The sequence below is a fragment of the Barbus barbus genome, assembly GCF_936440315.1.
Source record: "Barbus barbus genome assembly, chromosome: 47".
NCBI lineage: Eukaryota > Metazoa > Chordata > Actinopteri > Cypriniformes > Cyprinidae > Barbus > Barbus barbus.
The window spans coordinates 24,512,683-24,530,600 of NC_136725.1; the positions used below are offsets into that span (position 1 = coordinate 24,512,683).

A 17,918-nucleotide genomic window follows, 5' to 3' on the forward strand; every position below is an offset into this window, starting at 1 on the left:
GAAACATGAAAAACATATATTGTATTTCCCCTCACTCCACAACAAATCATTTCAATTTAACGGTAGAAAGAACTCAGAACAAAGCAAGAATAAAAATATAAGAAGCCAAAGCGAATGAATTTAAAGTTCTGTACTTCAGGTTGATGTAAAACAAACTGTGCTTGGCATAATATGACGGGGTTATGATGGTCACGCTGAAAGACACGGACTACAGGCTGTTTAACCTGAACACTGCACTGTAAAAACATTAATAATCATCATGTAAACATAGGCTAGCCTGCTAACACCAAACTAAGAGAAGTATGTTTGAGAGGTAACTCGTCTTTTTCTTACCATGTGTAAAATAATTTTAGATACAATTGAATAATATGAATATGATTTAATGCGCTTTTGAACTCCAGGGAAACGGTGTTTAACGAGAGCAACACATGAACACGGGCTGCCTATAGGCTAATTCTGTCATGTGACTCCACATTTATTTGCATTAAAGCCCCTTTTCTCAACAAAAAGTGTTTCCAAACTATTTTTTGCGACATTTCAAGTCAAGTCAAGTTGAGCTTTATTGTCATTCTGCTACATGTGGGGACATGCAGTGGAACGAAATGTCGTGTCTCGCAGGACCACGGTGCTACATAAATACAGACATACAACAATGAAGTAAGAAAAAACACTATAAACCTATACACTACTAACAGATTTAACTATAAGTATACTATATATAAGTATTTACCCTATACAAACTAAAAGAATAAAGGATAAAAAATACAACTATACGAATGCTTCACATAAATATTATCCTATACAAACTAAAAAATAGAAGACAAAAAATACAAACTGTACATGTGCAAAGAGAGACATTTGAGTCAGCAGCTGGTTGGGGAACAGTGCAGGATGATTTGTAGTGCAAGAGCATGTAAACATAACATACATATATTGCTGAGTTTTTTGTGAGATTGTGCACACGCAGCAGTGTGTGTAAGTGTCCATAGTGCACCTAGAGGAGAGTGTCCATAGTGTAAAGAAAAATAAGAATAAAATAAATAAATAAATATATAAAAGTTCCATACAGTTTTTCTTTGGTGTGGTAAGGTTTGGGGTGGGGGGTGGTCCATGTTCAGGAGGTAGGGGTTTGCATGGGGTTTCAGAGGGGGGCGGGGTGGTTTGAGTTCAGGGCTCTCACAGCCTGGAGGAAAAAGCTGTTGAGCAGTCTGGTGGAGCGGGCTCTGATGCTCCGGTACCGTCTTCCTGATGGTAGGAGCTGGAAGAGACTGTGGGAGGAATGGGTGGAGTCCTTCACGATGCTGTTGGTTTTGCTGGAGCATCGTGTAAGGAAGATGTCCAGGATGGAGGGGAGAGGGGCACCGATGATCTTTGCAGCTGTGTTCACTGTCCGCTGGAGGGTCTTGCGGTCAGCAGCACTGCAGTTCCCGTACCAGACAGTGATGCAGCTGGTCAGCACACTCTCAATGGTGCCTCTGCAGAATGTGGTGAGGATAGGTGGAGGGAGACTTGCTCTTTTCAGCCGGCGGAGAAAGTGTAGGCGCTGTTTGATTTGAAGTATCAATATGGAATTTATGCGCTAAAGTTAAATGGAAAAAGATTCTGTCAACACATGAGAAATTTAATCGATAATTGGCATTTCCATCAGCTATATCATAAATATTTTAAAGCGCTAAATATTTTTCCGCTAAAGAATCCTTGGATGGAAACCTGGTTACTGATGTGAATGCATGTGGTGTTGTACAGTATATAGAGACGGAGGCCGCAGGAACGACAGCTGTAGCACAATACTGCGATATTTCTTCAAAAGCAGATCCTGGAGACATTTATATCATCCACGATCAAAAATAGTCATATCGCACACCCCTATGTTATTATTGGCATATTGTCAAAGTGTCTAATTCTAACATTTGGTAATATTTCTCTTCCTCGCTTTCTAAAAAATAAAATCATGGCAAAACATTAAATTCAAATTAGTCGATCAAATCAGAAAAATCTCCCAGCCAGCACTAACTACTGCTACCGAAGTCGGTAGCTACTTTTTGGCAACCCTAAGCGTAACGCTGCCGTTCTCTGCAGGTGGATGAGCAGGTTCGAGCCTGTTATGAGCAGACCATGAGCGAGTGGCTGGGATGTGAAGCTATCGTGCGTCAGCGGGAGAAGGAGCAGCACGCCGCCGCTCTGGCCAAATGCGCGCCGGGCACCGGCGTGGACCGTGGCTCCACCATCAGCATGGATGTAAGCACTGGCGCTCGAGTCGCCTGGACATGGTTTGCATGCAGGTTTACTGACTGCCTCTGTGTTTCTCTCTGCAGTCGTCTCACAGCAGCAGCAGCTCCGAGAAACAGAGTCACGCCGGATCACACAGCGACTCCAACAGCAGCACTCAGGTCAAAACACAACCTGCGTCATTGCTCTCGCAGATCTTATTCATGCCTGCTTTCTTACTTCGCTTCTCCTAAACACAAATGAGTCAGTAGCTGTCAAACAGTATGAATACAGAGCTGTAAAATTAATGTGGGGATCTTTGAATTAGTTTGGTGAGATATCTGACTTCTAATTTAGTTACAAGTAAAATATATATATATTTTTAAATAATTTAATAATAATGTAATCAAAAATTATTTTATTTAATAGAATTATTAATAGCTATATCAATATTTATATTAAATGTAATAATTAAATTCAATTTTATTTCTTTAAAAATGTCCCCAAAAAGTGTTTGTATTAAACTATCATAATTGTGGTAAAAATAATAGTAATAAAATAATAATAATAATGTAAAATCTTTCGCCATCTCTTAAATAATTTGTTTGTTCATGTGAAATAAAATAATGTTAACCAATAATATCATAACCTGATAATTCATATTTCACAAATCTAATTTAATTAAATTGAATAAAACAATTTTAATTTCATAAAATAATTACATTTAATAAAATGCAATGGATATTTACTTGATTAATACACTTTTAAAAAAATATAATATTTTATGATATAATTATAATTGTAATCATTTCTTACATTATAATTTTTAAAAAAACATGTTCCAATTAAAAAGTGCTTGTCTGTATAATCTTTCATGAAAACATAACTTTTTACATCTCTGTTATAGCTTTTGCTGTGCACATAACCAGTATAATTATATTGTTATATGTGAGTATAAAAAAATTATATAACCAATAACTTCATAACCTGATGTTTCATATTTAACCAATACTGATGTATGATGTTTTACTCCTAAAATAAGATAAATGTAAACAGACTGATTCACTAGTAAGTAGAGGTATAAAGTAATCTTTTGAATTTAATGAGAAATGTTTATTTATTTTATTTAAAAAATAAAAAAATGATAGGCGTGTTTACTTGAATAGATTTCTTTTAATTATAATCATTTTTAAAAACATACTTCAGTGAAAAAAGTGTTTGTCTTCATTATCTTTCATCAAAACATAACTTTTTCTGCTCACATAACCAGTTATACGTGGACAGGGACAAAATTATATTAACCAATAATATTATCCAGTAAGACAAGAGTATAGAGATATAAAATTATATTTTAAATCAATAAAAAATGTCAATTTATTTAAATGTAAAAAATAAATAAAATATGTGGATTTTCTCTAATATATATTTTTTAAATTACAATAATTTGTATAATATAGTTTAAATAGTTGTAAACAATTATTTAAAAATATATAATAATTAAACAAAAAATATTCTAATTAACGTTCTTCATAATTTTTCACCAAAACATAACCGTTTCTATTTCTGATATACTTTCACTGCTCACATAATCAGTATAGTTTTATGAAGTTATACAACCCAAATTCTGGAAACACATGAGCCAATATTTTATTCATAGAGATGTAAAAAGTTATGTTTCTCAGTTTAAACAAATGTTTAAACTGAGAAATTTGACAATTTTTGCACAAAATTAGATCATTTTAAATTTGATGCCTGCTACAGGTCTCAAAATAGTTGGCACAGGGGCATGTTTACCATGGTGTAGCATCTCCTCTTCTTTTCAAAACAGTTTGAAGACATCTGGGCATTGAGGTTAGGAGTTTCTGGAGTTTTGGTGTTGGAATTTGGTCCCATTCTTGCCTGATATAAGTTTCCAGCTGCTGAAGAGTTTGTGGTCGTCTTTGATGTATTTTTAATTTAATGATGCACCAAATGTCCTCTATAGGTGAAAGCTCTGGACTGCAGGCAGGTCAATTCAGCACCTGGACACTCTTCTACTACAAAGCCATGCTGTTGTAATAGCTGCAGTATGTGGTTTTCCATTGTCCTGCTGAAATACACGTCATCTGGAGGGGAGCATATGTTGCTCTAAAACCTTTATATACCTTTCAGCATTCATAGTGCTTTCCAAAACATGCAAGCTGCCCATACCATATGTACTCGTCTGACCATAGAACACTTTCCCACTTTGAAACAGTCCATTTTAAATGAGCCTTGGCCCACAGGACACGACAGCTCGTCTGGACCATGCTCACATATGGCTTCCTTTTTGCATGATAGAGCTTTAGTTGGCATCTGCAGATGGCACGGCGGATTGTGTTTACCGACAGTGGTTTCTGGAAGTATTCCTGGGCCCATTTAGTAATGTCAATGGCAGAATCATGCCGATGAGTGATGCAGTGTGTCTGAGGACCCGAAGACCACGGGCATCCAACAAAGATCTTTGGCCTTGTCCCTTACACACAGAGATTTCTCTTGATGTTATGCACTGTAATCTTTTGATGATGTTATGTACTGTGGATGATGAGATTTGCAAAGCCTTTGCAATTTGACGTTGAGGAACGTTGTTTTTAAAGTATTCCACAATCTTTTTACGCACTCTTTCACAGATTGGAGAGCCTCTGCCCATCTTCTGAGAGACTCTCTAAGACATCCCTTTTATAGCTAATCATGTTACAGACCTGATGTCAATTATCTTCATTAGTTGCTAGATGTTCTCCCAGCTGAATCTTTTCAAAAGTTCATGCTTTTTCAGCCCTTTGTTGCCCAGCTTTTTTAAGACCTGTAGCAGGCATCAAATTTGAAATGAGCTCATTTAGTCAAGTTTTTTTTCATCAAATGGCCAAAGTTTTGAGGACGTGGAGGACTATAATGTGATAAGTGCTTGTTCAAGTACTGAGGAGCTAACCCATTCAGGGCTTTATAAGTAATTAGCAAGATTTTAAAATGTATACGATGTTTAATAGCCAGTGCAGTGTTGACAGAACCAGGCTAATGTGGTCATACTTCCTGGTTCTAGTAAGAACTCTAGCTGCTGCATTTTGGACCAACTGTAGTTTGTTTATTAAGCGTTCAGAACAACCACCCAATAAAGCATTACAATAGTCTAACCTTGAGATCATAAATGCAGGAATGGGCATTTCTTTGAGAGCATAGGTCTCAGTTTAGATAAACTGTTGATGAAAAAATGCATTTACAAATGCTGGAAACGTGGCTGTCAAAGGAGAGCTTGCTATCAAACAGCACACCTAGGTTCCTGACTGATGACGACGAATTTACAGAGCAGCCATCAAGTGTTAGACAGTGTTCTAGGTTATTACTTGTGGGAGTTTTAGGTCCGATAATTAACACCTTTGTTTTTTCAGAATTTAGCAGTAAGAAATTACTCGTCATCCAGTTTTTTACATCGACTATGCATTCCGTTAGTTTTGCATTCCACAATTTGGTGTTTTTCACCGGGCCACGAAGAAATATAGAGCTGAGTATCATCAGCATAACAGTGAAAGCTAACACCACGTTTCCTAATGGTATCTCACAAGGTTAACATGTAAAGCATGAAAAGTAACAGTCCTAGTACTGAGCCTTGAGGTACTCCATACTGCACTTGTGACTGATATGATACCTCTTCATTCTCTGCTACAAATTGATGGCGGATAAGTTACGGATATTTAGTGGATAAAAGTGTAAAATTTCTCATTTATGTTCTCTGTTCTATTGTGAATAAAATATTGGCTCATGTGGTTTGAAAGTCTTTTACATTTTATTTTATTCAAATTTTAAAAACGTCCCAACATTTCTGGAATTGGGGTTGTATACAGGCTGGGACAAAAAAATATCAACCAGTAATATCATAACCTGATATTTGTGAAACTCATAATTCATAAATCCTACATGCTTGAGCTGATTTGAGGTTTTCTGACTTTCCTCCTCCTGTCTATTTCTCCATCCACAGGTGTTCGGCTCTGTAGACGAGGTGGACCCGATCGAATCTGAGCCCAAACCCAAAGACGAGAAGCCACAGCCCAAAATCCCAGACGGCACTCTGCCCAACTGCACCAGTTCTCCAGACTCCGGACATCCGTCGTCCCGTAACTTCTCCGTGACCTCGGCGCTCTCAGACTGCTCTCCCATCACAGAGGAGACATCCACGCAAGAGTCGGGGCCCAAAACCGCAGGCCGAGAGCCGCCTTCAGGAGACCAGACGGATGAGAAGACCAAAGAGGAGCGACCGGAAAACAGCTCCACTACTCAGGATACGGTCAAAGAAGATGCTGAGGTTTCACGAACAGAGAGCGTTGCTTCAGATGCTGCGATAAAACCTCTAGAAAGTGACAAACTCCAGACTTTGAATTCAGAAAAAGACAAACTCCAGACATTGAATTCAGAAAAAGACAAACTCCAGACATTGAATTCAGAAAAAGACAAACTCCAGACTTTGAATTCAGAAAAAGACAAACTCCAGACATTGAATTCAGAAGAAGACAAACTCCAGACACTGAATTCAGAAGAAGACAAACTCCAGACACTGAATTCAGAAGAAGACAAACTCCAGACTTTGAATTCAGAAAAAGACAAACTCCAGACATTGAATTCAGAAGAAGACAAACTCCAGACACTGAATTCAGAAGAAGACAAACTCCAGACACTGAATTCAGAAGACAAACTCCAGACACTGAATTCAGAAGAAGACAAACTCCAGACACTGAATCCAGAAGAAGACAAACTCCAGACACTGAATCCAGAAGAAGACAAACTCCAGACTTTGAATTCAGAAGACAAACTCCAGACTTTGAATTCAGAAGACAAACTCCAGACTTTGAATTCAGAAGACAAACTCCAGACACTGAATTCAGAAGACGACAAACTCCAGACTTTGAACTCAGAAATAGACAAACTCCAGACTTTGAATTCAGAAGAAGACAAACTCCAGACTTTGAATTCAGAAGAAGACAAACTCCAGACACTGAATTCAGAAGAAGACAAACTCCAGACACTGAATTCAGAAGAAGACAAACTCCAGACACTGAATTCAGAAGAAGACAAACTCCAGACACTGAATTCAGAAGAAGACAAACTCCAGACACTGAATTCAGAAGAAGACAAACTCCAGACTTTGAATTCAGAAGACAAACTCCAGACACTGAATTCAGAAGAAGACAAACTCCAGACTTTGAATTCAGAAGACAAACACCAGACACTGAATTCAGAAGAAGACAAACTCCAGACTTTGAATTCAGAAGACAAACTCCAGACACTGAATTCAGAAGAAGACAAACTCCAGATTTTGAATTCAGAAAAAGACAAACTCCAGACTTTGAATTCAGAAGAAGACAAACTCCAGACATTGAATTCAGAAGACGACAAACTCCAGACTCTGAATTCAGAAGACAAACTCCAGACTCTGAATGCAGAAAAAGACAAACTCCAGACTTTGAACGCAGAAGACAAACTCCAGACTTTGAACTCAGAAGAAGACAAACTCCAGACTTTGAATTCAGAAGAAGACAAACTCCAGACTCTGAATGCAGAAAAAGACAAACTCCAGACTTTGAATTCAGAAGAAGACAAACTCCAGACTTTGAATTCAGAAGACAAACTCCAGACTCTGAATGCAGAAAAAGACAAACTCCAGACTTTGAATTCAGAAAAAGACAAACTCCAGACTTTGAATTCAGAAGAAGACAAACTCCAGACTTTGAATTCAGAAGACAAACTCCAGACATTGAATGCAGAAAAAGACAAACTCCAGACTTTGAATTCAGAAGAAGACAAACTCCAGACTCTGAATGCAGAAAAAGACAAACTCCAGACTTTGAACGCAGAAGAAGACAAACTCCAGACTTTGAATTCAGAAGACGACAAACTCCAGACTCTGAATGCAGAAAAAGACAAACTCCAGACTTTGAACGCAGAAGAAGACAAACTCCAGACTTTGAACGCAGAAGAAGACAAACTCCAGACTCTGAATGCAGAAGAAGACAAACTCCAGACTCTGAATGCAGAAAAAGACAAACTCCAGACTTTGAACGCAGAAGAAGACAAACTCCAGACTTTGAATTCAGAAGAAGACAAACTCCAGACTCTGAATGCAGAAAAAGACAAACTCCAGACTTTGAATTCAGAAAAAGACAAACTCCAGACTTTGAATTCAGAAGAAGACAAACTCCAGACTTTGAATTCAGAAGACAAACTCCAGACATTGAATGCAGAAAAAGACAAACTCCAGACTTTGAATTCAGAAAAAGACAAACTCCAGACTTTGAACTCAGAAGAAGACAAACTCCAGACTTTGAATTCAGAAGAAGACAAACTCCAGACTTTGAATTCAGAAGAAGACAAACTCCAGACACTGAATTCAGAAGAAGACAAACTCCAGACTTTGAACGCAGAAAAAGACAAACTCCAGACTTTGAACGCAGAAAAAGACAAACTCCAGACTTTGAACGCAGAAAAAGACAAACTCCAGACTTTGAATTCAGAAGAAACATCTAAAACAGAAATGCATGTGGTGGCAGATTCAGAGGATGATGCAAACTCAAAAAACGCAGCTGATTTGTCTGAAAGAGAAACTAAAATGCAAAACAGTGCTGGAAAATCTGAACAAAATGACATGAATGAATCACAACAGCATCCTGTTGAAGAAACAACCAAATCCTCAGAGTCAAAAGAGGTTGAGATTGAAGCTCCAAGACATGAGTCTTCTCCGTCTGGAGGAGAAAACCCAAAATCAAAAGCAGACCCAGAAGGCCAAGGCCAGGACGCCAAATCTGATCCACAGCTGTTGCTGGACGTTACGAAAATCTCTCAAACGGATGAAAACAAATCCGATCACGCATCTGAATGTTCATCTGAAGCACAGAATATGATACGAACCCCGAATGAAGCCATCAGCGCACCGCAAACGATCGGCTGGGACACTGGTCGATCCATAATCAAACAGATCACCGAATCCGAGTCGGAGAGCTGCGGCCTCATCACCTCCCTATCGAAACAATCTCCGGACCTGTCCGACGACTCGCACTCTGCGCTGGAAATGGAGGAGATTGCTTCGTCGGTGGTTTATATGTCCTCGGAGAGCAGCATGTCCAGGACGCCTCTGACTTTGGCTCGTCTCATGGCGCTGGAGAAGACGGCCCAGGGAATGCCGGCTCTGGAGCTCTGCATGGAGCCCAGCATCAACACCAGTCCGGAGGGAACAGACTCGGCGCTCTCCGAGGAGGAACCGGAGATGGACAACTCATTCCCCAAACCAGACTCTCTAGCCGTCACAGGAGACAGGAACGACATCGCGTCTCCAGTGTCATCTATCGGGACCACCTACTCGGTATATCACCAAAAACATAATCAGTTTAAAGGGATCGTTTGCCAAAGAAATTACATTGTGCCTTCTATAAAACATATTATTTTATTTTATTTTTTGTGTATAGTGTAGTTTTAAGACTTCTATTTTAAAGGTCAAGATATGGATAAGGACAGATGCATAAATAGGATAAAAGGGTGGATAAATAATGAATAAATCATGAACTAAATGTATTTATTTATTTTTCAGTTTAGTAGTAGTAGTTTAGTTTAGTGTATAGTATAGTATATTATAGTATATAGTATAGTATTTTTTGTAGTGTAGTTTAGGACTTCTGTTTTAAAGGTCAGGAGAAGGATGGATGGATAAATAATTAATAAATCATTACATAAATTTTAAATTTATTTAAAACAATTTTAATAAATTATTTATTTATTAGTTTAGTTTATAAATTGGAAATGAAAACTTCCTGGTAAAACAAATTATGTATTTAGTAAAATAAAATAACTAAAAATTTAATATTCTTTTTTTTTTTTTTTTTTAGTAAATACATTTAATTAATTAAATAATTACTATTAGTTTAGTTTATGACTTCCATTGCCAAGGTCAATGGGACCTTAAAATAAAATAAATGTTTATTTAATAAATATTATTATTTTATTTTAGTTTATGACGTCCACTCTTTGATGCTGGTTCTATCTTGGTTAAATAGAGGATAATAAATAAATGTTTTGTTTTGTTTTATGTTTTGTGACAGCAAAAGCATCAAAAGTAGTTAATAAGACTTGTACTATATTTTAAGTCTTCTGAAATCATACAGTAGCTTTGTGTGAGGCACAGACCCAAATTTAATTGATCTTTGCACTCCTTTAAACGTGTTAAACATCTTATTTTGTGTTCCTCTGAAGATAGAAGTCATAAAGGATTCGGCTCATTTCTGGTTCAACTGTTCCTGTAAATGTGTGTGATCTTCAAACATTTATTTAGTTTTCTTGTTTCTTTTGCAGCAGGAGCTGGTGGACCTTTACACGCTTAATCTGCACCGCATTGACAAAGACGTCCAGCGATGTGACAGAAGCTACTGGTATTTCACCCCGGCCAACCTGGAGAAACTGCGCAATATCATGTGCAGGTAAAATAAAGCTGATCTTAGATGTTAGTTTAGATTCTGTGTAGAATGGTCTCTTAAGTCTCTTCTGCTCATTTATTTGTTCTAAATTTACAGTAAATACTGTGAAATATTATTACAGTTTAAAACAGCTGTTTTCTGTGTTAATCTCTGTTAAACTGTAATGTATTTCTGTGATCTGCAGCTGTATTTGCAGCATCATTACTCCAGTCTTCAGTGTCACATGATCTTCAGAAATCATAATAATATACTGATTTACTGCTCAACAAACATTTCTGATTATTATCAATGTTGAACACAGTTGTGCTGCACAATATTTTTGTGGAAACTGAGATACATTTTATTTTTCAGGATTCACAGATGAATAGAAAGTTCAAAAGAACAGCATTTATTTGAAATATAATTTTTTGTAACATTATAAATGTTTTTACCGTCACTTTTGATGTGTTTTTGTTGAATAAGATGTATAATGTTTCCAAATCTAAAAGTAAGTGGATCTTACTGTGTTTGTTGTGTGTGTTTTAAGTTATGTTTGGCAGCACCTGGACATTGGATACGTCCAGGGAATGTGTGACTTACTAGCGCCCCTGCTGGTCATCCTGGATGATGGTACATTAACTCTGAGTTTTACCTTATTTACTCCATTAACACCTACTGTGCATTGTCTGAATATAAAAATTATTATATATTTTTGCCTCTGAAATCTGATTGGACAAATATATTTGACAAATATAACTTGATGGGACAATTATTTATTGTGAATATTACCAACAAAAAAAAAATAGTTTTGAACATTGATGTATTATATCATGTTGCTGTTGCCAGTATTTAATAAAAGCATTAAAAGTTTTTAAGGCACCTTAAATAACCCTTGACCATAGAAAAACCCCTTAAACTAGTGCTGTCAAAATTAGCGTGTTAACGCAGGCAATTAATGTTTTCTGTTTACACACCCGATTCAACTCGTCAGCTCGTTAATAGAGACTTTAAGACCTGAAGTGAGTCAGAAAAGGTCAAGAAAATACGCTGCGTGTCAGATCCGCATCCCGTTCAGCAGCAGCTCTTAAAGTCATAGCAGCCAAAAACAACCTAATAACCAGCTGCTGTGATGTCTGTTCATCAAAGCAAAGACTGAGAAAATCAATCACTTTAATAGCTTTAAGTGTTCATCTGTATTTAATTTAGAAGTTAGTGTTCAATTTCTGTATATTTCTGCTGAAGGGCACAGGTAAATATGACATTTATTATAATGGGTTTATGTGAAGATTGTTTTAAGATCACTTAAATGAGAAGTTATTTTGTTCAAGTCTAATAAATGTTCAAATTGCTTGCTCTTGATTATACTGTAATGTTGAATGGCTATAGTCAATGATTAAATATTATTGGTAAAAAGCTATTTTATAGAGACATTAGTAGTATTGGTATCAGTGATACTGTCCTTCATTCATAAAAAAGATGCCAGTAAGATGGAGCAGTAAGGCTATTTTATATGTCCAAGTGCTGATTTGTTTGTGATGATGTTTGACTGTAACTCAGAGGCCATGGCCTTCAGCTGCTTCACTGAACTCATGAAACGAATGAACCAGAACTTCCCTCACGGAGGAGCCATGGACACACACTTCGCCAACATGCGCTCCCTCATCCAGGTTTACTTATTATTAAACCCATTCTGCTGACGTGTGTGTGTGTGTGTGTGTGTGTCTGATGTCATGGTTCTGTCACACTTCTTCAGATTCTGGACTCGGAGCTGTTTGAGCTGATGCAGCAGAACGGTGATTACACACACTTCTACTTCTGCTACCGCTGGTTCCTGCTGGACTTCAAGAGAGGTCAGTGCATTTTGCGTCTTGTTTATACTGCAAAACAAAACAATGCTAATGAATATTGCATGTTAAGTAAGTAAGTCTACTGGTAACTCATCCTGCAACATTTGTGCTACAGACATGAAATAATCATTATTAGAACACATAACAAATACCCAGCAACCTCTTTACAATCAGTGGAGGACAGCAAGGACTTATTTCTACTACATTACTCTACTTTTCAAGTATCTGTACTTTGTTGGAATGTTTTTATTTTGAGAAACTTTTCAAAGTGTAATATTGTACTTTTTAATCCACTACATTTCTTAACTCTTTCCCCGTCAATGATTTTGAAAAAGTTGCCAGCCATCGCCAGCATTTTTGGTGATTTTGACTAAAATTTCATGGCCCCCAGAATATTTTGTTGTATGAATATATAACAAAATTCATACATCCGTCTTTCGGATGAGACGTTAAACCGAGGTCCTGACTCTCTGTGGTCATTAAAAATCCCATGGCACTTCTCGTAAAGAGTAGGGGTGTATCTCCGGTGTCCTGGCCAGATTCCCTCTACTGGCCCTTGTCTATCATGGCCTCCTAATAATCCCCATACACTTGATTGGCTCTATCACTCTCTCTCCTCTCCACCTGTAGCTGGTGTGTGGTGAGCGCACTGGCGCCGTTGTGCTGTGGCTGCCGTCGTATCATCCAGGTGGATGCTGCACACTGGTGGTGGTTGAGGAGAGACCCCCTCACATGATTGTAAAGCGCTTTGGGTGTACAGCAATACACAATAAAGCGCTATATAAATGCATCATTCATTCATTCATTCATTCAATATCTGAACATGCAATGCATAATAAAGAGAGCCTCTGTTTCTAAACAGAAAAAAAAATCTGTTCTATTCTAGCTTCAAGCATTCTTTTTTATCAACACTTGAATGTATAAAAGCAACATTTTTAGTGAAAAGCTGAGAAAATTGCATTTTAATCAAATACTACATCTGGATCATATTCAGTAATATTATCAGAGCAAAGATGCAGTAGATGGCTTCCATCAGTCTCCCAAAGCTTGCACAGTTTCTAAATATGTGTCCCTGCAGCACAAAAGCAGTCATGAGTAACACAGGTATATCTGTAGCAATAGCCAACAATACATTGTATGGATCAAAATTATACATTTCTCTTTTATGACAAAAATCATTAGGATATTAAGATCATGTTCCATGAAGATATTTTGTACATTTTCTACCGTAAATATATGAAAACTTAATTTTTGATTAGTAATATGCATTGCTAAGAACTTCATTTGAACAACTTTAAAGGAGATTTTCTCAATATTTAGATTTTTTTGCTCCCTCAGATTCCAGATTTTCTAATAGTTGTATCTCAGACAAATATTGTCCGATCATAACAAACCATACATCAATGGAAAGATTATTTATTCAGCTTCAGATGATGCATAAATCTCAATTTAAAACAATTGATCCTTATGACTGGTCTTGTGCTCCAGGGTCATATATGCACTTTCTAAATTGAAATTTCACTCGGTAGCATTAGGCGCACTGCAAAAAATGCTTTTCTTACTTAGATTTGTTTTCTGTTTGAAATAAGATTATTTTGTTTACCCCATGGGCAGGTTATTTTGCTTGTTCTAAGCAAAAACTCACTTAATTGAGTGAAGCTGTTAAATGAAATTGATTGAAATGATCCGGTCAGAGCAAGTCTCCAGTAAACAATTCAGTGAATTCACAATGAGCTGAGAACAGGAGATCCTCTGAGCTCAAGTGAAATAAATTATTGGATTTATCATTGCAAATGAAATTATATTTAGGTCACGACCGTCAGTTGTTTGTGGACTAAATCTGCTATAAAAGCGTGAGTTGTTCAAACCCACTGTGAAATACTTGAACACGAACACATCCACTGTCTTGTCTTTGCTTAGCAAGCAATAATGACTTGAATTAAAACAAAAGAACTGATTGACTGGAGTTTCAGGTTTTTGACAGGGATAAATTCACTTTAGCAGCGCACACACATACTGGGTCAGTTCACTTCTTACAGCACAACCTATATTTATTATGTATCTATAAATACACACACATGCATGTATATATTTCAGAAAAATATGTTATGTTTATATATTAAATATATTTATATATAATATAAAATTATATGAATATAAATATATACATGTACGTATTTTCTAAATATATATTGTATATGTGTATATTTATAGATACATAATATACATACAAAGTACACATATTTATTATGTAAACAAAAACTTTTATTTTGGATGCGATTAATCACGATTAATCGTTTGAAAGCACTAATATAAAAGTATGTAAGTTAAAATGACAAAATAAACATTAATTGATCAGTAATACATAACTACATTTAAAAATCAAACACTTTTGCACTTTCACTGACATAAATCTGAAAAGGAGTACTTGACTGTTTTACTGGAGTAATATTTTGTGTGTACTCAAGTGTCACAATGCCCCAGTGTTTGTTTTGGTGCACAGTTGATGAGTGAGTGCTGTTGCTCTCCTCTCTTTCAGAAATGGTGTATGACGACGTGTTCTCGGTGTGGGAGACCATCTGGGCCGCGCGGTTCGCCTCCTCGGAGCACTTTGTGCTGTTCATCGCGCTGGCGCTGGTGGAGCTGTACCGCGACATCATCCTGGAGAACAACATGGACTTCACCGACATCATCAAGTTCTTCAACGGTGAGCCGACTGACCAATCACTGACCAATCACTGACCAATCACTGACCAATCACCGACCAATCACCGCCCAATCACCGCCCAATCACCGACCAATCACCGGCCAATCACTGCCCAATCACCGACCGCCCAATCACCGACCGACCAATCACCGCCCAATCACTGACCAATCACTGACCAATCACTGACCAATCACCGACCAATCTCCGACCAATCACCGACCAATCACCGACCAATCACCGCCCAATCACTGACCGATCACTGACCAATCACCGACCAATCACCGACCAATCACCGCCCAATCACCGACCAATCACCGCCCAATCACTGACCAATCACCGACCAATCACCGCCCAATCACCGACCAATCACCGACCAATCACCGCCCAATCACCGCCCAATCACCGACCAATCACCGCCCAATCACCGGCCAATCACCGCCCAATCACCGACCGACCAATCACCGACCAATCACCGGCCAATCACTGCCCAATCACCGACCGACCAATCACCGCCCAATCACGACCAATCACCGCCCAATCACTGACCAATCACCGACCAATCACCGGCCAATCACCGACCAATCACCGACCGACCAATCACCGACCAATCACCGCCCAATCACTGACCAATCACTGACCAATCACCGACCAATCACCGACCAATCACCGCCCAATCACCGACCAATCACCGACCAATCACCGACCAATCACCGACCGACCAATCACCGACCAATCACCGGCCAATCACTGCCCAATCACCGACCGACCAATCACCGCCCAATCACGACCAATCACCGCCCAATCACTGACCAATCACCGACCAATCACCGGCCAATCACCGACCAATCACCGACCGACCAATCACCGACCAATCACCGCCCAATCACTGACCAATCACTGACCAATCACCGACCAATCACCGACCAATCACCGCCCAATCACCGACCAATCACCGACCAATCACCGACCAATCACCGACCGACCAATCACCGACCAATCACCGCCCAATCACTGACCAATCACTGACCAATCACCGACCAATCACCGACCAATCACCGACCAATCACCGCCCAATCACCGACCAATCACCGCCCAATCACTGCCCAATCACCGACCAATCACTGCCCAATCACCGCCCAATCACTGCCCAATCACTGACCAATCACTGCCCAATCACTGACCAATCACCGCCCAATCACTGCCCAATCACTGCCCAATCACTGCCCAATCACCGCCCAATCACCGCCCAATCACTGCCCAATCACCGCCCAATCACTGCCCAATCACTGCCCAATCACTGCCCAATCACCGCCCAATCACCGCCCAATCACCGACCAATCACTGCCCAATCACTGAGCAGTAGCGCCGGGCCATTTGTCCGATTTTATCGATTAATTCAAATTGAATGTTTTGCCATGATTTTATTTTGTAGAAATCGAGGAAACGTGATTTTGAATAGAAATATTACCAACTGTTAGAATTAAGCACTTTGACAATATGCCGGTGATGACAGTAAAGAGAAAAGAGTGATCCGACCGCACGTGATTAACCGCTCATATCACACAGAATCAGCTTTTGTGTTGATAAAGATGAGAAGATGGGAGTGAACTTCTTTTAACTTGAGCGGCGTGTTTTTAGAAAGCCGTTTCATGCATGAGACGCGAGCGCAAACACTCCATGTTTACATAGAAAAAACAATGGAAAAGCAGAATAAAAAACCTGTAAAGAACTATACTGTATGTCTATCATCTCAGGTTTGCATCATGATGGCAGTTCTGTTGTACACAACATTTATAGCTAATAATGCTTATACCTTCAATCATTTTGAATTTGAATAACCTGAACTTTTGAGTTTTATTTTTTTATTTTGAACCACAACATTGCATGAAATACAGTGTTACAGTTTAACATGTTAGTCATCAAATTCCAGCTACATTGACAATTATTCAGTCTTAATTATATCAAACAAGTTATGCAGAAAATGAACAGAAGATGAACAGAAAGAAAAAAATAAGGTGGATAGAGAAGAGGGAAGAATTGCCTTGACTTTTGAGATTTATTTATTTATTTTAAGTATTGTCCTTGTGTTATTTCTGAACCTGTATAAGACAAGTTTGTACAAGATGTAGTTGTAGTTCATGCATCTTTTCTGCAAAGATATTTAACAAGTGATTTGTTTAATATTTACATCATGTTGACAGCTTCATGTGTGCTGCACTCAGAACAGAAGCTTCTTTCATTTCCTCTAACTCTAGCGCTCTCTATTCTCATTCTATTTAAAATAACACTAGCTTCTCTAATCTTTTTGTATTCCATGTGTTTTCTTTTTATTTATTATATAATAAAAAAAACCTTGCTAGTGTACTGCGTTAAGCTAACTGAGACTTGTTATAGCACTTGCATATCATTGCTGTTTTGTTGATTCTGATTGTTTCTATTGTCCTCATTTGTAAGCGTCTGCTAAAGGACTAAATGTAAACTAGAGGGTTGATAAAGAAACAGTTACTTGAATCATGTTGACAAGTTAACAATCAGTCAAACGTTCTGAAGTGTTTTGGCCTATCTGCCAGCCCTTGAGCCGCTGTGACGTGATGCTGTTGTGGTTTGTGTCTTGATGTAGAAATGGCTGAGCATCACGACGTCCCGAAGCTGCTGGTCATGGCCCGAGAGCTGGTGCACAAGGTCCAGATCCTGATTGAGAACAAGTGA

The 17,918-nt window shown here is 38.3% G+C and overlaps 1 protein-coding gene across 1 annotated transcript in view; it reads left to right on the forward strand.

Moving 5' to 3' along the window:
• The window catches only part of LOC306866271 (small G protein signaling modulator 1-like), a gene marked incomplete at both ends in the record, with an annotated part of 39,528 nt that extends 21,610 nt beyond the window's left edge, over positions 1-17,918 (forward strand). The window contains 10 exons of the mRNA XM_079411363.1: positions 2,080-2,238; positions 2,316-2,390; positions 6,200-6,575; positions 8,763-9,571; positions 10,555-10,679; positions 11,203-11,285; positions 12,213-12,322; positions 12,409-12,505; positions 15,042-15,209; positions 17,830-17,918. Coding sequence (XP_079267489.1) covers positions 2,080-2,238; positions 2,316-2,390; positions 6,200-6,575; positions 8,763-9,571; positions 10,555-10,679; positions 11,203-11,285; positions 12,213-12,322; positions 12,409-12,505; positions 15,042-15,209; positions 17,830-17,918 — 2,091 coding nt within the window. The remainder of the gene's footprint in view (positions 1-2,079; positions 2,239-2,315; positions 2,391-6,199; positions 6,576-8,762; positions 9,572-10,554; positions 10,680-11,202; positions 11,286-12,212; positions 12,323-12,408; positions 12,506-15,041; positions 15,210-17,829) is intronic.